Source organism: Sus scrofa, chromosome 18 (assembly GCF_000003025.6).
Source record: "Sus scrofa isolate TJ Tabasco breed Duroc chromosome 18, Sscrofa11.1, whole genome shotgun sequence".
Lineage (NCBI taxonomy): Eukaryota > Metazoa > Chordata > Mammalia > Artiodactyla > Suidae > Sus > Sus scrofa.
Genome location: NC_010460.4, coordinates 8,706,175 through 8,727,018, shown reverse-complemented (window position 1 = coordinate 8,727,018; position 20,844 = coordinate 8,706,175). Strand labels below are relative to the sequence as shown.

The following is a 20,844-nucleotide window of genomic DNA, read 5'->3' as shown; positions in this document are numbered from 1 at the left end:
TGGCTCTAGAAAAGACAAAAAAAGACAAAAAAAATTTTATTGGAATATAGGTGACTTACAAAGTTTTGCTAATTTGGGGCATACAGCAAAGTGAATCAATTATACACATCCATCCATCCATTCCTTTCACATTCTTTTCTCATGTGGGTTTTTACATGGCATTGCATAGATTTCCCTGTGCTCTGCAGCAGGGCCTTGCTGCTTATCTGTTTTGTATACGGTATGTTAATCCCAGCCTCCTGATTTACCCCTCTCCCCTTCTCCCCTGAACCTTTCACCCTGTGGTAACCGTAAGTTTGGTTTTGAAATCTTTAAGTCTGTTTGTTTTGTAAGTTTTGTATCATTTTTTAATTAGGTTCCACATATAAGTGACATCATAAAGTATTTGTCTTTCTGCATCTGACTCTCTTCACTTAGTGTGAGAATCTCTAGGTTCATCCATGTGGCAGCAAATGGTCTCATTTTGTTCTTTTTTACTGGAGTGTTGGCGAGCCCATCCCTTCATGGATGCAGTTCTTTGTGGATGCAGGTGGATGGGGTAAACTTTGCAGACAGGGTTTCTCCTGACATCACATGCATCAGCCGTGGGAATGGGCCTGGTACAGTGGGAATGTGAATTCATGGCAGGTTCCGTGGTCCCACTCGAAGAGCTGTCTCTTAATGGCTTGATTTCTGGTCACAAAGAAATATGTGCGTGTGTGTGTGTTCTGCCCGCACTGTTTCCCTGTTGAGGGATTTTTGTGATGAACTGGATGAGGATGGGGTGGCCTTCTGCTGGGTTTTTGGACTGATGGCTAATTTATGGAAGGACAGAATCATGATCCAAAAATTTCTCCAGGGTCTTGTGATAGAACATGATGGAAGATAACGAGAGAAAGAGTGTATATCTGTGTATGACTGGGTCACTTTGCTGTACAGCAGACATCGACGCATGATAAACTAACTCTACTTTAATAAAAAAATTAAAAGCAGAAAGCAAAAACAAACCAAAAAAAAAAAACCCACAAAAATTTCTTCAGGGACTTGGAGCCCATAAGAGATCCCCCAGGAGAGAGAAAACCAAAATACAAGAAATAAGCCCAAGTGTGAAAAGAAAGCTGCCCAAGAGCAAGTTGGCTGAATGGCTTCCCTGGAGGAAAGCACTTGACCACTTTCCCCCGGGTGTGACCAGCCGGGTGACACGGCTGCCTGCAGAGCTTTACAGGGAGCCGGGCTGTAGTGCTGGTTACAGCTCCCAGACCAGGGGAGCGCGTGGGCCTGTGGGTTTTGACCACTGATCATGATCAGTGTTGTGCTGAAGGGATTTTGGCACATAGCTGGACCTCGAGGCTGCTCAGTAAGTTTGGTTCTGTGACTGTGGGCACAGAAGCTGGACATGCTCAACTGGAAGAAAAGGGGCTGGGGCAGGAGGGACGCAAGAGGCATCTTGAATATTTATGGGCTCTTGTATGGGAGCAGGTGTGTGTCCTGGAGACAGAACTGATAAATGAGCATTTACTGAGTGCTTTCTCTTGAGCAGGCTTTCCCTAAGTTATCTCATTTATTCCTCATCAGTCTTAGGAGGTAAGGCACTCTTATTATCTGCATTTTGCAGATGAAGAGAGGAGGTTCTGAGAGGCTGAGTAACTCATTCCAAGCCCCGCTGGTGAGTGGCTTGTCCCGAGACCGGGGGCAGGGCCATGGCCCGGTGGGGCGGGGTGGGGGGAGACACGCTCTCTGTCCTCCTCCACGCTGTCAGGAGCTGTCGTCTCGCCAGATCATTGGGGGAGCTCAGGAAGCAAACCTGGCTTACTCTGATAAGAGCAGCAAAGTCTGTAGAAGCTGGAAATCCCTGCCTATAGAAAAGTTTTGCTTTGTTTCTGATTGAAAACCTTGGAGGGTCCTTCTCTTTCTGAAGAGCTTGATTTTTCCCAGTTACTCTTGGCAAGAGCGCGTAGTGCAGTGCTAGGGAGAGCATGGTAGGCCGGTTGATCTCACCTGGGCTGAGTAATAGCTCTGCGATCTTGGGCAGGCGACCCTCTCTAAGCCTCTCTGTTCTCATCCTCATCAGTGACACAGGGATGGTAACAGGACCGAACTCAGGATTAAATGAAGAAATGTGTAATGAGGCACATTGTACAGTGCTTCGCACATAGAAAGCATTCATTGGACAGGGGCTCTTGTTAAAATGAATTACTTTTGACCCTGGAACAACACAGCGGATGGGGTGGACCCTCCGTGTAGCTGAAATCCGAGTATAACTTAGAGTCAGGCCATCTGTATATGCACTTCCTCTGAATCCTCAATTAGCACTGTGTAGTGCTGTAGTCATAACTGTTGAAAAAACAAATCAATGTGGAGTTCCCATCGTGGCTCAGGGGAAACAAATCTGCGTAGCATCCATGAGGACTCAGGTTTGATCCCTGGCCTTGCTCAGAGGGTTAAGGATCAGGCGTTGCGGTGAGCTGTAGGTCACAGACAGCTCAGATCCTGCATTGCTGTGGCTGTGGTGTAGGCCAGCAGCTGTAGCTCCTATTTGACCCGTAGCCTGGGAAGCTCCATATGTAGTAGGTGTGGCCCTAAAAAGCTAAAAAAAACCCCCAAAAAACCCCAAACAACTATGAATAAGTGGGCCCGAGCATTTCAAACCCATGTTGTTCAAGGGTCAACTATATAATACTCAGAACACCACTTTAGCTGTCAAGAGTACAAGACACAAATTCCCTTATCCTAAAGCATTTACTACAGGGAGAAATACATGATGAATGTATAAATAATTATGTTACAATAGTTGACAGCAGAAATGTTGGGGACAGGGTGCAGAATCAAATGGGGTGGGGTGGGTGGAGGCCTGGCCTTTGGAAGCACGGTTCTTAAGAATGCAATTGGTGTGTGTAAATCAGGGGGCCCCCTGAGCATGGCTCATAACCAACATTTACGTACCATTGAATGGAAAGGAATTAAATATTCAGAAGTCTGTCTATGCAACGCATATAAAGCAACGTTAAAAGGCCACGAGTGATACCACAAACAGGAAAAAACAAAGCGCACCAAATGGGATGCGTTTGAAAGCATAAAAACGTAGGTAACTCTTTGCCTGGGTATGAAGAAAAGAAAACATTCTCTGGCGGGGCCTGCAGCAGCTCTAAGCCTCGCAAATCCTTGGGCTCAGAACATCTGGGAGGAGCAGGAGGCACTAAAGGGATGGGGGAAGCGGGTGGGGAGATTTCTTGCCATAAGCTTTTGCGAAGAGCTGTCTGAGATGAAATCTCCCAGCTCTTGTAAACGTTGCTGGTTGGAGCTGCCCAAGACATTCCCCTGCCTCCCCCGCCGCCACCCGCCCCCCCCACCCCCCACCCTCTCCCCTTCCTGCCCAATGTGGGGACCCAGCCCCGTCTACCCTCCTTGAACCCCAGAACATCCCTGGTTTGCTTCTGTCCCCTTTCACCAGGGACCTGGTTTTGCTTCTCATCTCAAACCTTTAACCCCCTAAACTCTACCTTCACTCTTGTAGCAGCTGAAGAACCCAGCATTGCTAATGCTAATAAATCTAATGGGGCTTTCCTGATTTGCTAAAGGAAAATCTCCATTCTTCCTCTCCCTCCTAAGGTATAAGTTTAACTTTTTTCTTTCTTTCCTTCTTTTCTTTTCTTTTCTTTTTTCTTTCGAGAAAATGCCTTTTAAAGAGGAGATGAAGTCCAAATAAAATCCTCAATTGGTTTTAATTTTTTTTTTTTTATTTAAGGCTGGCTTTCAGTTTTTTCCCAATGTATTCTTTCTACTTTCGACTTAATCTTTCCATTTACTATGCACAGAGCACAGGCCTTGGGCTAGAACCCTGGGAGTTCCTATTGTGGCTCAGTAGGTTAAGGACCCAACATAGTGTCTCTGAGGATGTGGGTTCGATCCCTGGTCTCGCTCAGTGGGTTAAGAATCTAGCATTGTGGAGTTCCCGTCAAGGCTTAGTGGTTAATGAACCTGATTAGTATCTGTGAAGACACAGGTTCAATCCCCAGCCTTGCTCAGTGGGTTAAGGATCCAGCATTGCTCCGATTGGACTCCTAGCCTAGGAACCTCCATATGCTGCAGGTGTGGCCCTAAAAAGAAAAAATAAAGAACTTCCAGCCCAGTGTGTGAGACAGATGTCCAAGTGAGGCCATGAGGCCTAACACTGTGGCAGCCCGAGGCCAGAGCAGGTCAGAGAGATGGACCCCAGTGTCCTGGGCGCTCTCTTGCTCAGTTGGCACCAAGGAAAGAAGAGCAGCAGGCAAGACACGGGTGATGTCCCTCCCTCCTTTCTTCCTTCATCAGTGGATGTGTCAGGTTCCTCCACATACAGGGCATTGTGGCTGCAAAATAATCCTTGTGCCCCACAAATCTCCAACCAGGCAGTGAATCCTTCCAGCTGTGGCGTCTGAAACCGCCATGCTCACACCCAGACCCTGGCTTTTCTCCTCGCTGGGTGAGTGGCTGCTGGGCTGGTCTTCGTCTGTCTAAACCTTTTCCTCTTCAGTTACATGGGGATTTGACCCGTCATATCTACCTCACAGGTGGTTGTGAGGAGGACATGGGATGAAACGAGTGTGTGGCATGGGGAAGGCACTGAGAAGGATGACCAGGATGGAAGAGACGTGGACTCTCAGAAGTGGTCCAGGAGTCCATCGCTGCATCTTGACGATGCTCAAATATCAAGAAGGAAAGAACATGGGGGGAGTTCCCGTCATGACTCAGTGGTTAACGAACCTGACTAGCATCCATGAGGACACAGGTTCAATCCCTGGCCTCCCTCAGTGGGTTAAGGATCTGGCGTTGCAGTGAGCTGTGGTGTAGGCCAGCAGCAACAGCTCTGATTAGACCGCTAGCCTGGGAACCTCCGTATGCTGTGAGTGCAGCCCTAAAAAGCCAGAAAAGAAAAGAAAAGAACGTGGAGAACAAGGGAGGTGGAGAAGGAGCGGAGCCTGCCGCAGCCCTGGGCGCCCATGGGACCCTTCGCAGGGACCTCAGGATCGAGTGGGACCAGCGTTTTTCCTTATTACCATCTACCCTGTTGTCACACATATAAGCCATTAGTACTACTCTCCTCCAGGTGGTTAGTCTTCATAGTTTGGGTCCCCCCAGACCAGAGCCGGAGACAGGGACTTTGTGGGAGTTCCCAGGATGAGGAGGGCTGAGAAACCGATGGAGCAGCGCTGAGCCATTTCCCGGGGTGAGCTTGGGCTTGGATCGGGGCCACCCTCTTTGTGACTGTGCAGAGGGCACCATGTGGTCATCCTCCAGGGCATGGGGCATTTGCTCTCCGGCTCTCATGCCCTTGGCTGAGGGTCTCTGTTGGGCGTATTGACTCTCCTGCTCTCCTGTGGGCCGTCCCCCGGGGGCTAAGTGGGCTGTGAGCCATGACAAGATGGGGGACTAGTGGGGACCTGGCATGGTGCCATCAGCGTGGCAGGGAAAACCCACTGCAGCTGCAGCTGGAGTCCGAGGTGGGCTGGGGCACCGAGAGCCACGGCTGCAGTCCTGCCCACAAAGATCCCATACTGTCACGCAACTCCTGGATGGGCATCCGATCTTGGTGTTATTTCGCAGGTGGCTCCCAGACACGGCTACGGAGGAGAGGCGCGCAAATACCCGCAGCCAACCACTTCCTTTACCTTGCGGGTCATTTGATCAAAGAACAGACCCTGAGAGCTATTCCCCATTCATCCAAATATGTATTGAGGGCTTTTTGTGCCAACTGCTTACCTGGCCCTGGGGTAGAAATGCAAACAAGAGGCCTGGTTTCTGATTTTGAGGAACTCAGAGTCTAGTGGTAGAAACTGTTCTTTGAATAAAAAAGGATTTGAGGTCAGAGGAGTCTGGGGAATTCAGCCTGCTATACCTGTCTCCCCCCCTTTTTTTTTTGCAGGGTCACACCCACAGCATTTGGAGGTTCCCAGGCTAGGAGTCAAATTGGAGCTGTAGCTGCCAGCCTACACCACAGCCACAGCAATGCAGGATCAACCTGCATCCTCATGGTTACTAGTCAGAGTTGTTTCCACTGAGCCATGATGGGAACTGTCCCTTTTAGAAGAGTCATGATGTGTATGAAAAACTCTTAAATCCTGCAATAAATAATTTTTTTTTTTTTTTTTTTTTTTTTTTTTTTTTTTTTTTTTTTTTTTTTTTTTTTATCCTGCTATATAAATAAACCTTTTAAAGTTGTTAAACTCAACTTTTTCTAAATAAGTTTGACCACCACATACCCAGCCGCCTTCTCCACTTTTAAACTGAGGGCTGGGGAGGGGGTTCCCATGTTCTGATTCTTGCTCAGGCCCGCCCTGCTCAGCCCTGTGCCCTTCTCAGTCTCTCTAGGACAGCTCTGCTGCTGAGGGTCCCTCTGGTCTGGAGGAAAGGGATTTCAGAATCTGAGGCACAACATCAGTTAGTGACTTGGTGCTACCCCCTTTTGGACTTACTTAAGAGAGCTTTAAAAAATAGATGCCGGAGTTCCTGTCATGGCTCAGTGGTAATGAACCTGATTAATATCCATGAGGACACGGGCTCGATCTCTGGCCTCGCTCTCCTAAAAGGGACAGGTACAGGAGTTCCTATCGTGGCTCAGCAGAAGCAAATCTGACTAGTTACCATGAGGACATAGGTTTGATCCTTGGCTTCGCTCACTGGTTTGAGGATCCAGTGTTGCTGTGGGCTGTGGTGCAGGTTGCAGACTCAGCTTGGATCTCGTGTTGCTGTGGTAAAGGCCAGCAGCTACAGCTCTGTTTGGACCCCTAATCCTGGGAACTTCCATATGCCATTGTGTATGGCCCTAAAAAGACATATATATATATATCTAAGAGAACAATGTTTAAGCCAAAGGAATGACTCTCTAATGCATGAATTTAAGTACCATGGCACCTACTTAGGGAAGACAGTTTTATTTTATTTTTTTTTTTTTTTTTTTTTTTTTTTTTTTTTTTTTTTTTTTTTTTTTTTTTTTTTTTATTTTATTTTTTTATATTTTTGTCTTTTTAGGGCTGTACCCATGGCATATGGAAGTTCTCAGGCTAGGGGTCGAATTGGAGCTGTAGCCTCTTGGCTACAGCACAGCCACGCGGGGTCCACAGCAACAAAGATCCTTAACCCTGAGTGAGGCTAGGGATTGAACCCATGTCCTCATGGATACTAGTCGGATTCATTATAGCTGAGCCACGAGGGGACCTCTGGGAAGACAGTTTTATTTTTTTATTTTTTTGGTCCTTTTGCTATTTCTTGGGCCGCTCCTGCGGCATATGGAGGTTCCCAGGCTAGGGGTCCAATCGGAGCTGTAGCCACCGGCCTACACCAGAGCCACAGCAACTCGGGATCCGAGCCGCGTCTGCAACCTACACCACAGCTCACGGCAACGCCGGATCGTTAACCCACTGAGCAAGGGCAGGAACCGAACCCGCAACCTCATGGTTCCTAGTCGGATTTGTTAACCACTGCGCCACGATGGGAACTCCGGAAGACAGTTTTAGATGGCAAGGGGACGGGTGCTAGCAGTGCCTCTAAAATCACCCTGCCTGAGGACGTTTCTCCTTAATGTACATCCCTCTGGAGTAAAGAACTCCTTCTAAAACTACTGAGGAAACCACGTCTTGTGGATAGCAGATGCGTGTGGAAAGAATACTGGGAGCTGGCATCTTTGTATAATATGGTCGGAATCCGGAATCCAGTGTGTGTACCATCTCTGCCAACCCCTCCAGTCTCTATCTCCTCATATGCCTGGTGTACATCAGAGCTCTCGCTTCCCAGCCTCCTAGGATTACTGCTAGTGAAATCTCTCTCTCTCCCTCTCCCCACCCCGTGCCTCCCTCCCTCCCTGTGTGTGTGTGTGTAGCATGATGAAAACATTGGCTGCTGATATTATTTCTGATTTCCTGGGTCTTGCCTCCTTAGAGTAAGTCGTCTCAGGGTAGCAATTCATAATAACCAGTATTTACTGAGCACTTACTATGTGCAGGGTCCACGTTTAGTCCTTCATTTGCATTATCACTCATATGCTTTGAGTCTTAAAGGGTTTGAAGTGGAGAAAAAGGATGGAAACAGTCTTTTCCTGTTCCCCCTTTGCCCCTGAAGGCTTGGCGAGGTGGAGGCAGAGGTGGGTGGGAGGAGGACTGTGCTAGCTTGGACTAAGGGAAGCTGGAGTGATGGTTTAGAAGGGGAAAGAGCCAGGGAGATGGGAGAGGATGGAGAAAGAAGGGGACAGTGGGCTGGATGCCTGTGGTTGCCCCTGGGGTCCAGTCCCCGCCTTGTACCTGCTCTGTGCTTGGAGTTGGCCTGCCCCCTGCCCCCTGCCACCAGCTTCTGGGTGGGTTCACCTCTTGGGGGGAACTGGCAGGAGGTGGGGGTGGGAGGAGTGAGAGGTTGGGTGCTTATTCCCTGCCCCTCACCGCAGGTGGGCCGTGACCCTCCACCAAAGCCTGCATCACCACTTTGCCACAGCCACCCTCTCCAGATTCTGGTGATGCTCCCTCCTAGGCCTCTCCAGGCCTGGGGTTACACCATATCCCCTTGGCCCGTCTCTTTACAGCCTGCGCTTGGCTTTGTAAACTGTCCCTTTTGGAAACTCTCCTCAATTACCCGTTTGGGTGTCCTTTCTCCCTGGGACTCTGTCATCAACTCAGAAGGCAGAGCCTGGCTGAAGGTATAACGTCCCAGATGGCCCAGGGGGCGGGGCGGGGCACCCTTGCTGTTTTCACCGAACAGTTTTCTGCCCACCTCCACCTGCCCCCGGCTGAAATTTCCCAAGGTGGAAAGCATAGTCTCTGGACTGGAGTGCACAAGGCAGGGAAGATCATGGGCTTTGATGCCTTCCAGGTAGCCCCTCTGCACTTGTTCCTTGTAGGAAAACTGTTTGTATTGGGAAGCCCACATTCTGGGCACACGAATTTGGTGCCCAGATGGCGCCTGTATTGACAAAAGCCCAGCACACTGACAGGACCTGCAGACACATGGGTAAATATTTTGCCTTTCTTCTTCAGCAATATTTGAGTCTTTCAAATTTAATTGCTGTCAAAGGCAGGATGCTTGCCTCCCTGAGGCAAAGCAAATACTGAGGGCCTCCAGCGAAGCTGCTGGGAGGTTTTCTCCAGCCAGGTTCCCTGGCTGGCTGCCCGCGGTGCCTGTCGGTCAGCTCCTTACTCCTGTCAAGTGGCCTCTTCCCTCACTGGCCAGATGGGCTGGGGGTGAGGGAGGCTCAGAGTGCCCGGAACATGGGCCACTTGTTGAGTTTGTTCTGAGGCCAAGAGAACTTGGTTTTAGTTGGGAAATCAGGTACTTTTCTTAGACATGAATGACGGGCACCACTGGGACTGTTGCCAGGGAGATCCTGTTCTGTGTCTCCAAAGCTGAGTCCAGGGAGTGTTTTGTTTGATCTTGAAATTACTGAGTATGGGGTGGCTTCTGGTTTGCATGACATCTTTATGTCAGTTTGACCAGGGCAGGGACATCCCCCACATACCGTACTGTGCCCATCTTGGCAAGCGGAGCAGTAGCCAGACTTTAGCACCCGGGTATCTCTGCGAGGTGCCCTTGTGCAGGGCACAGCCTGCTCAGCCGTCCATGTCTAAGGTAGTGGCTGATGGTATTCATGTAACAACCCTCTTTCCTTCATATATTCCTCTTCTCTTTCTTTTCTTCCTCCTCCCTCCCAAACCATTGACCTAATTGTCCCTTAGATTACGTTTACAAAGTGCAGTGAAGGGCTATTCCACGTTCATGTGTGATTGACAAGCCTTTTCTTACGTTGTCCAGACAGAGAAGAAATGTTTGCTGTAGGCTTCCAGAGTCCTGCAACAACCACTTCCTTTGATTCATGACATTCTAATTTGCCTCAATTATTTTAATCCCTTGCATATAATAGAAGCAGTTGGATTCCTTGCCCACTATGGTCTTAGGGCGCCTTAGATTATTCATTCCTTTCTTTAAAGTGCACATTCTTGTTACTCATCCTGTGCTGGGGACCAGGGAGATAAAGATGAATGAATAAGACAAATCCCTGCCCTTGAGAAACTCACAATCCAGTGGGGAGTGAGGTGTGTAAATAGATAAATCACAGCACATTGGGGTGCTGGCTGCAGCAGGGCAGGAGCCTAGAGGGGGAAAGGGAGGGGCGGCTGAATGCCTACTGCTGGGTGCTGTCCTACATGCAAGGAAGGCTTTACTGAGGAGCTATAGGTGTGTACCAGGTGGAAGAAAGGCAGGGAGGAGAGGAGGGGCAGAGTCGTGAGGAGATCATGCGTAATTGGAGCCGGGTGGGGAGAATTCCTGGCTGAAGCCTAGGGTGTGTAATGGTCGGTGCCAAAGAAGAGCTGAAATGGGGGCTGGGATTTTCTGTCAGGAGTGTGGGGCTTATCCTGTGTGTGAGAGGGACTGCAATTTCCTTCTGGAATACAGTCTGACAGCAGTGTGAAGGGTGGCCTGGTGGAGGAGACTCCCATCAGACCATTCTGGGTTCTAACCCTGGCACTGCTATCCACTTGGTCAAGTCAGTCTTGAGCTTCCATTTTCTCTGTTCATAATATAGGCATGATGATTCTGAAAAGACCTACCTAATTGGGGTATAGAAAGGATAAGTAAGAGTGTCCCACTTGTGGAACAAGTACAGAAGCCATGAATGGGTGACAGGCGTGTGGTTCCTTCAGCCACTGGGGAAGCTGGATAGGGTCCCACAGCGTGTCTGCCTATCGCCAGAGCTTACACACCTCTTTTCTATGTGCACCAGGACATGAATAAAGTTGGAAACCACTGGTCTCAGTTAGCAAGCCTCTCCTACCAAGTAAGACCTCAGAAAGTGTGGCTGTTTGTTGAGATCGCGCATTGGTTCCTTGCAACTCTGGTAGAGGGGATTGGACAGAGAGGGCAGGCTGGATTCCGGGAACATTTCTAAGGTAGAACTGATGGAATTTGGTGACCAGCTGGACGTCAGGAAGGAGGGGCACCACTAGAGCCGTGAAAGCTTTGGGGATAACTGTGGGATTTGTGATGTCGTAGACCGGATGGGAGGTGATGGCTAGTATTGGAAATTGTTATGGAAATGAGTTACTGGAAATTGTTATGGAAGTATGAATGAGGGCTTCGGAAACAGATTGTTAGACTGCTTTTTCAAGAAATTAGGGAAGAAGTAAGACAGGAAGAGAGATATGATTGGAGGATGGTAGAGCATTTGAGAGACTTCAATTTGTAGGCTAAGGGGACAGAGGCAGAGGAGTTTCGAAATTACAGATAAAAGGAAATGAGTGTAATAACATTTTCCCCAAACTTTGCCTCTTTAGTCAGTGTCTGTCCCATTGGAGGAGTGTCTGTCAATAACGGGCAGTGGGTGGTTGTCCAGATGTGATTTACAATAAGGCACTGTCTAAATTATTGCACTTCACCAATTGCCAGGTTCCCTGCAGACAGTGAGCCAGGGGTCAGACAATTCAATCAGGTGCCACCACTTATAAATTGAAAATCAGTGGGGTGCAAAATGGATTACCATCCAAAACCATTCAGGTGCAAAACCAAAATTTAAAACCCCTAACCTTTAAAAATCACTCCTTTCGTGATGCTTCACAATGCCCCGGCACTGAGTTTTAATATTCCGCAGATGAGCAAGTGTCGATAGAAATTCCAGCAGGAGACCAAGAACTCCTAATCATGCCTCCTTTTTGGAATTTGCCAACATGGCAGATTTAGAAATTTGTACATTGGCCATTCTGTTAGCCTCTCGAAGGCAGCGGTCCTCAAACTTAAGTGTGCAACAGAATTGCCTGGAGGGCTTGTTAAGAATCAGATTTCAGGCTCTACCTCTGGGTTTCTGATTCAGCAGGTCAGGGTTAGGCCTGGGAAATGACACTTCTAGCAAGTTGCCAGAGGAGGCTAATCCTGTGGTCCCAGGGCACATATCGAGAACCTCTGCTCTAAGATAGAGGAGTATTTCAGTAATTCGTTGAGTGAATGCATTGCTTGATATCAGCTTATTAGTAAAGGACCTGTTGGTCCAAGCATTGAGTCTGTCAAGGGGCTCTAATTTTGTTCAAGAAATCTAAGAAGAGACAAGTTCAAGGAGGTACAGGTGGAATTGAGTGCTTTGTGTTCAGAGGCGAGCTTGGGGGTGTGGAAAAGAGAAAAGGGAAGAGGCCCCCCAGCTCACCCCTCCTCAAGACAGCGTGTACTACAAGTACAGAGGATGCCAAGGCTGAAGCCCACTGTCTATTGGCCTGGGGATGCAAACTGTGTGTGTCTTTTGATGCCTCCCTTGATGTGAAAGTTGATCTTCTGAAGGTTAAACAAACATAAGTACGCCTTTCTTAACAAACTGCTCTCAGCCTAAACTCTGACTTTTCCCACGTCTGAATGCTACCAGAGATGTGTTTTTCTATCAAAATCGATGGTGTTTGATTTCTTGCTATGCCCTTGTTCTTCTGGAGTCTAGGTCACTACTTTGTGTAAAACCTAGTTGTCCCCAGACCCAATATGAAACAAGTCTCTTTTCCCAGGACAGACAAACAGATCCCGGAAATGGTCCCAGTCTTGGCTGCTGCCTCGTTAACACGCGGTCTCCTGTCTGTCTTTGCCAGGAGAGATCGAGCGATGCACCTACATCAAGTATCACTACTCCTCAGCCACCATCCCCAGGAACCTCACCTACAACATCACCAAGACCATCCGCCAGGACGAGTGGCACGCCCTGCGTAAGTACCCCTGAGTTTCTTTCTTTGGCTGTGACCTTCGGAGAGCGGGGAGGCTGGCTGCCCATCAGCAGCTCGTTTTGGCACCTTCTTCTCAGGCCTGTGGACAGTCTCGGAACACGGCGCCAGCTCCTTCAAGTGCCAGTGTCTGGGGGTCACAGTCGCCTCTGTTGGTCCTGATTGCCTGGTAGCTTTGGAGGAGTTTGCCTCTAGAATTAAAACAAGCAAACAAAAAATAACAGTTAGACAGTGATCAGTGCTCTTAGTTCGCCACCCCGGTAGGCATTTAAAATTTTGCCTGCCTGACCGAACCAACTGCTGGGATTCAGCTGCTGTGTGTCTCCAAGTTGCTTGGTGTATGAGTGTGGCAACATGCCAGTCCCTTGTGTTGTCCTTTGTACACAGTGAGTCAGGCTGGTGGCTGTAGGTTGCAGGCCTTGGGCGTTTGCATCTGGGCGGGGTCACTCAGGGGGAGGGGCTGGTCCTCAACTTGCAAGTTTTCCTTTGGGACCTGGGTTTGCATGTGGCTGCTCAGCAAAGGTCAGAATATCTGCCTCCATTGGTTGGGGAAATTGAGGGTCAGGGATCCTCAGAGACTGAAATGATGATGAGAGGGGTGATGTAATGAGTTAACAGGGTTGGTTGTCTGTCTTTACCTTTCTACTCCGTGGGGATCCGCCTGCTTGTCTGTGTCAGGAAGGCTCTCCTTTGCTGCCGACACAGCTCTTCATACAAACACATTTTTACTGTTAGTGAGATCTGTGCTGCCTCTGGTGCATTTGTCCTTTCTTCTCTAGTCCAGCTTTTTTCACATAATGTCCCAAAGTTAAGTTTCAGTTTACATTTATATGTGAAGGAGACTCTTCTATTGTTTCTTTCCTTTAAATTTGATTAAATCTTTATTTTTGGCACTCTTGTATTTTTTAATTTTATTTCACTGGAGTATAGTTGGTTCACAGTGTTGTGTCAGTTTCTGCTGTGTGGCACAGCAGCCCAGTCATACCCATATGTACATCTTTTTCTCCTACTGTCTTCCATCATGTTTATTGTTTCTTGACACCAAGGATCCTGTAATCAGTAAACTCCGAAGACGGTCAAAACCATCTCCATATCCCACGGGTGTGGCCCTAAAAAGACAAAAAAGACAAAGACAAAATAAGAAAACAACCATCTTTCTTCTTATTGCCTTGTTATCTTTTACATGTATGGGGCCCCTCCACCCCTAGGTATGTTCCACTTTTTGATTTGGTTTTAGTCAAACAGCTGTAGCTTGAGGTGGGGGTGGGGTGAGGGACACGTCAAATGAACAGAGCAATCATTCATTGGTTTCAGAAAAAAGACTACGACGGGTAGGTGTCTGGATGATGTTACTAAATGCCACTGGCCCAGAATGATGTAGGGCAGGTGTGAGCAGATGACCAGGCATTAACCGAATGGTTTCACCTACAAGCTTCTTCATTGCTGGAGCCACGAACCAGAACATGGGGACAGAGTGCTGATGTCCTTCTGTGCTAGACAGCGAGCTAAGCACACCACCTACTTATTTAATTTGAATGGGAGACTTGCCTTAGGGACACTGGTCATTAGGGTTATTAATTTCCATTTTGGAGGCGGACAGGTAAAGGGCCATGTGGATAAATCCCTGACAACGACGGCCTATTTCCCACACTGCATGGGTCTAGGACAGTCGCCCAAGAGACCCCTCTGATGGATGTTCAAGCTACATGACAAGCCTGGTAGAACAACCACTGAAATACAGCTTAAGCCGTGGGGGTCATCATGGAATCTAAGAAGGAAGAAGTTGTTGGCATGGTGGCTTCAATTCACTCACTCGATTCAACCACAGTTACCGAGTTTTCCTATGTACCAGGCACATGGTGGATGGGGAGTCCACAGGGAGCTCTTTCAAAGCGCTTACGCCTGGAGGTGGAGGAGGGTGGGAGGGAGTGGAGAGATACATTCACAAAGCAAATAATTACAAGGCAATGCGCTAATTACAATATAGTATAATTGCTTCAAGCAATTAAGATAGTTTGTGAAAGGTTTTTGTTTTTTGTTTTTTCCCCAGCAAGAAGGAGACTTATTCTAGTGTAAATCGCTCAGATGCACTTGAAGGAAACCTGGTTAGAATGCTTTTGTCTGCACACACAGTAGAGAACCTGGGAATCAGAGAGAGGAGCCATGGTGGCGTCGCCGAAAATCCGTTCTATGGTGTCAGCAAAGAGAGGGAGCTCACGCTAAGCTTTGTGGATCTGCTTTGAGCCCAGTGTCTCCGGGTTCTTGTTCTGAAACCACAGTGTCCTTGGGTTCTGCAGAATCTCGCAGGCAGCCTGTGCTGTGGTGAATGGGGGCGCTAACAGATCTGTTTGTAACTGATGAAAGCCATCCCAGCCGCTGCCGCCTGCAGAAGTTTGGGGCCCCTCTTTGGTGAGGGACTCATCTGCCCGTCTCGAAGGGGGGCCTAATGGGCTGTGAGGCAGACAGAGAACCCTTGCCATTCCTGACATCCATGGCAGCTATTTTTACTCTGAGGGCAAGTCAGCGGTGTCACCTCCGAAGCTGGCGCTGAGTGTAATTGGCAATGCTGGCACAACGGGAAAGCTTAGTAAATGTCAACGTTAATTTTCAGAGGTCAGAGATCAATGACAGTAGGTGGGAAGTGGGCCCTTAAACCCTCTTTGATGTAACATAAAGACTGTCAAAAATGAGCAAATCCCTGTGATCAAGCTTTAGAAATTAAAAGAAATAGACCCTGATTTCTTTACTTATGTGAGAGTCCTGTAAATTTTTATTTTATTTTATTATTATTATTTTTTTTTTGCTTTTTAGGGCCACACTTGAGACATATGGAATTTCCCAGGGTTGAATCTGAGCTGCACCTGCTGGCCTACACCACAGCTGCAGCAATGTGGGTTCTGAACCACATCTTCGACCTACACCATAGTTCATGGCAACTCCAGATCTTCAACTCACTGAGCGAGGCCAGGGATCAAACCCACATCCTCATGGATACAAGCTGGGTTCTTAACCCACTGAGTCACAATGGGAACTCCCCCTGTATCCTTTAATATTATCAGTGGGATTAAATAAATTCATTTAATATTAGGTTGTTATCATTTTATAACTTCAGCATAATATCTTATATTCTGTAATTTTTCTCAGTAAATAATTCTTGCCAAAGGAAAAAATATGATTTTTTGTTCCCCAAGAAATAACTTCTGGCAAATATTTTGGGCTTTGGTGAAACTTAGCTTATACATACTTTTTTTCATCAGGAATTTGCATGTGGTCATCAATCACTGTTGTGGAAAAAAATTTTTTTACAACTAGGAAAAGCACTGTTTGGTTTAAAACTATGCTTTTTTTATTATTTTATTTTTTCTTTTTATGCCGTACCTGTGGTGTATGAAAGTTCACAGGCTAGGGGTCAAATTGGAGCTGCAGCTGCTGGCCTACACCACGGCCACAGCAACACCAGATCCTTAACCCACTGAGTGGGGCCAGGGATCACATCCTCATGGAGACTATGTCAGGTCCTTAACCCGCTGAGCTACAACGGGAACTCCTATGCTGGGCTTTTTGAACAGCTAATCCTGCCAACGAGAGGCTTAGTAACTCTTTGGCTGAGAGCTCATTCACGTGATGGTCGTGAGAATAGCAGGTGAAAGAATAAAATGATCTGTAGGCTGCTTGGTTTACAAAGTCAAGTGCAAAGAGATAATAACCATCACTTTGGGGAGTAGAGGCCAGAGAATCAAACGTGTGTGTGTGTGTGTGTGTGTGTTGAGTGGGTCTGTGTATGAGGTTTGATGATGATTTGACAATTGCCATTGAGGCATCCCGTATTCCTGTTTCTCCTTCCCCCCCTGGCTCCCCCAGAGGAGGCAGAACTCCTTCAGTGGTTGGGACTCTGCATACTCTCAATCCACCCAGACCTGGCAGTCTGCCCAGGGCAGCCCGCTTTGCCTTCCCACCTGTCTGCTGCCTCCCACCAGGTCCCAGGGGCCCGTGTGGCACTGGTCTAGCCTCTGTGGGCTCCAAGGATGTGCTGCACTCTTGACCCTGATCCCCCTGTGGCCTCTGGCCCTGGAGCATGACAGGCGAGGGTCACCAGCCCAGGAAGGCTGCAGCAGTGACTGAAGGAAATGAGCTTGGTTGATGCCCTCCTCTAGGTGGGTTGTCGAGTTTAATGTTTGGACTGTGACAGAATCAGATTGGCAGTGGTCAGGGGAAGCAGACTGGCAGTGCGGTGGCGTCTTAAACAGTGCCACTTCCTCCTCTCACTGGAACACATCCCCATAGGCGTTTTGTGCTCTGAAGTTCAGGCTGGGGCTGTGTGATTGTTCGGGGAATTCTGTGTCCTCGTGCCACCTCCAGGAGCCCCTGAGGCTGTCACCGGCGGCTGTGTCTTTGCTTTCAGTGCCACTGGTGTCCCTTTAGAATGGCTCTTCAGCATAGCCGGGGGCCTGGACATTGCCAGTGGCAGGGCAAGGGGAGGTGGTGGGGGAACGGGAGCTCGAGTGGCCTATGATAGGGACTGGGCATCAGGGGTTGAGAAGGCAGGGTCTGGGAAGATGGTATCGCTGAGACGTGGGTGCTTCTGCAAGGAGGAGTTGGCATGGAGTGGAGCTGGGCTGGGGGCTGGCAGAGGGCACTGTAGAGAGCCTGCCTGGAGCCAGTGGGGCAGGTACCCACTGGCAGGTGTGAGAAGGGGGCCTTTCTCACTACTGATCTAGACTCCTTGTCAGGGACTCTGGGCTCTCCTCCGGGTCTGAGCCCTGAGACTTGGGAGTCGTGTGCTCATGAGCTCAGATGTGCTCCTTCCACTTGGCCTTTTCAAGATGGGGGTTTTAGCTCACAGTCGATTGCCCCTGGCCGTGGGAGTCAGGGAGCTGGGACTCCACTTTCCTGCAATCAGATCCTCTCAGTCTCCGTTATCTTTCAAGAGGCTGAGAGCCAGGAAAGCTCCATTTTTTTTTTTTTTAAAGCTTCCTTCTGTCAAGACTGAAAGTTCAGCTAATTAGATTGGATGGTCACAGGGCACGTTTCCAGCTGGCCGGGGATGGGGAGAGAGAGAATCTCCTCCCTGCCGCATCCCTGATCCAGCCCCCTCCCCCGGGGGCATCACCCCCATCCATGCTCACACACACACTCACACAGTAGCCTTGCATGATGGAGAAGGAAGCCGTGTGATGTGGAGTTACAGAGGGACTGGAAGAGGCAGGGAGAGGGCGCTGGGGAGGGAGGGAGGGAGGGAGACCGGGATGGCGACGTGGCGGAGGAGCAGGAGCATTCCCAGCGCCCGCCACTGAGCCGGGAGAAATGATCATTCAGAACTGTCTGGTCTAATGCGCCCACCTGGATAACACACTTAGATCCCTGACTCCAGAGCTCCGACTGCTCATCAGGGGGGTCTGTAGGTGAGCCCAGTCTTGGGGGACCAGCCGTCCACCCAAGCTGTGGACGGTAGGAAGCCCAGCTTGTCTGCGTCTCTGCTGTGGATCTTGGTACCAAACTCTTCCCTTATTCTGCTTGGCCACGTCCTACCTGTTTTGCCCCATCTAGCCTCTCCCAGAGCCTCTTCCACACCCTCCCCCTGTCCAGAATTAGCACATCTTGACCCTGAACCCTAGTCTCCCTGGTGCTCAGATTCCCTCCAGGCGCTGCCCACCTCCTAAGCCCCAAGCTCCTCCCTGCCCCTCCTAGCGGGCATTGGCTTTCTGGCCTTGGACTTGGGCTGGCTCCCTGCCTGATGGTACTTGCCTTTTCCTTTCCCGATGAACTGTCCTGGAAGTTCTGGACCAGCCTGCTCATCTGCCCTCTGAACTGTACTCATATTCAGACCTCTGGCCTCACAGCCCAGGAGTTGCTTAGGTTTCTGGTCCCTCATTCCCCAGCATCCCTGGTTATGATAAGATGACTGGTTGACCAAAGGGGTTGGAATGAAAAGAAGAGTAATTATGACTACCTCTTTGTTCATATCAGCTGTAATACTCCTCTGAGGGGGGCTCGGGGTTTCCCCCAGGTGCCTTTTATTTTATTTATTTATTTTTGCTTTTTAGGGCCATACCTGTGGCATGTGGAAGTTCCCAGGCTAGGGGTTGAATTGGAGCTGCAGCTTCCAGCCTACACCACAGCCATAGCAACACAGGATCTGAGCCGCATCTGTGACCTATACCACAGCTCATGGCAATGCTGGATTCTTAATCCACTGAACAAGGCCAGGGATTGAGCCCAAATCCTCATGGATACTAGTCAGGTTTGTTACTGCTGAGCCACAATGGGAACTCCTAGGAGACTTTGTTTTGGCTTCTTTGTAGTCAGGGAGGAAGGGGGATGTTGCCAAGAGGTCCCATCTTGGTCTTGGAAGAGAATCTGAGATCCAGGTCTGAACTCCAGTGGACTCCTGCCAGTTATTTTTTTTCTGTCTGTTTTGGATGATGTTAGGTAAAACAGCCTAATGAGGTGAACATCCCAGACATTAGAAGTGTAGGTCCCCTGCAGCATCAGCCATTTTTCTCCCCCTGCATCTGTGTCTGAGCCCAGCCAGCATGGAGTTCTCACTGTGTGCAATCTGTTGTGAGCTGCCTCTTAGACTGGCAATCCGTGGGGGTCATCGCTGGCAAGAAACCATCCCCAGAATTGTGGAAGCTTGGTGGAGCAGAAACTCAACCAACAAAGCATTCCCTGAAGTCTGCTTTTTGCAACCCATTCCACGTCTCTCTGCCCCTATCCAGCCCTTGCAGGGAACATCGTAAGCCATTCAAGATACCCACAGCCTGTAGCCTGAAGGCTGCCCTGTGCTTGCCCTCCTGGAGTTCCCATGGTATTTCTGCAACAGGCAAGGCAGAGAACACATAGCCCTTAATGGGGGTAGGGATCACAGCTGCACCTGTTTTTGCAACACTAACTCATGCCAGGACTCTTTTCCTCTGCAGCTTCCCCTGCCTATCAAAACTTAGCTTGCTTCTGTCCCATTTCCTCAGGTTTATCGATTCGATGAGCTTGTTTGAATTAAGATGTTAATGTCTTTCTTGGATCACCTGTCCTGAGAGCATTGTTATTTTTCAGGAGACCTCGCCCAAAGGAATGACAGTGGTGTGATTAAAGGTTGGAGATACTTTAAAATCATGACACACATGCTGCTGTTGATCCCACCTACTTAGATGGTGGCCTAGCTAGGGGCCCATGATGGAAGTGGAGTGGACGGGAGGGAGAGTTCATTTTTGAGTAGGGAAAGGAGGGGGCCTGGTGAGGGATGGGGTAGAGTAGGGTACGGCCTTTTCTGTTGAAGATAGCCATGTACTGAAACAAATCTGAACACTACCGTACTAGTGTAATTGCAGTCTTCAAGTCACAATTCATCTGAATGTGCAGGTCCCAATTTGTATTTGGAATTATTTGGCAGTCTTGCCGAGAGGCATTCTCTCAGCTTCTGCAGGTTGGAAGTTGTTTTCTTCCGGCTGAGCATAGTGATCTGGTCACCACAAAGGAGACCCGGGTACAACCCCACTGGCATCCTTCATCCGTTTGTTCATTTACTCAGTCAATATTCATGGAGTGCCTGTTCTGTGAGAAGCCCTGTTGTTAAGGTGCTGGAGGGCATATTAAATGGTATCCTGCGTTCCAAATTGGATGATATATTTCCAGGTGCCAGCTAGGCAAGGGATCAAACTGCTTGTTGCTTAATGTTTATTGACTACCCAGAGAGCATAGGCTAGTGCAGCTGGCATGCACGCATCATGGGTCCTGACCTCCACACTTAAATTGGTAAGAACTCATTATGGGGGAAAGAAAAGCAAAACACAAGTCAAAGCTACCATATTACAGAGGCATGGCCTTTTTTTTTTTTTTTTTTTTTAAAGTCAGGGAAAAGTGCAGATGGTCTAGGATCTGCTTCTTCTTGGCCCTCTGGGGGAACTGTCCCAGCTCTAGGTGCTGAAAAAGATGCTCAATATGGCAGGTGATTCTTCTTTCCAACAGCCAGGACAACAAGAGTTCACTGTCCGGGTGAGCTGCAGCAGTGAAAGGGAGAAACAGGACCAGGAGCTGAGTGTTCCAGAAGGCAGGGGATAGGGAATCAGCAGCAATAGGGGATCTGGGGTGGATGAGACACAGATGGCTGGGCAGCAACTTGTCAAGGCATGATTACAGTAAGTGCCACTTTGGGGTCTCA

At 48.8% G+C, this 20,844-nt stretch overlaps 1 protein-coding gene across 1 annotated transcript in view; it reads left to right on the top strand.

Moving 5' to 3' along the window:
• TMEM178B (transmembrane protein 178B) overlaps positions 1–20,844 on the top strand; it is a 403,444-nt gene that overhangs the window by 116,462 nt on the left and 266,138 nt on the right. The window contains exon 2 of the mRNA XM_003484004.4: positions 12,558–12,671. Within this exon, the coding sequence (XP_003484052.3) occupies positions 12,558–12,671 (114 nt within the window). The remainder of the gene's footprint in view (positions 1–12,557; positions 12,672–20,844) is intronic.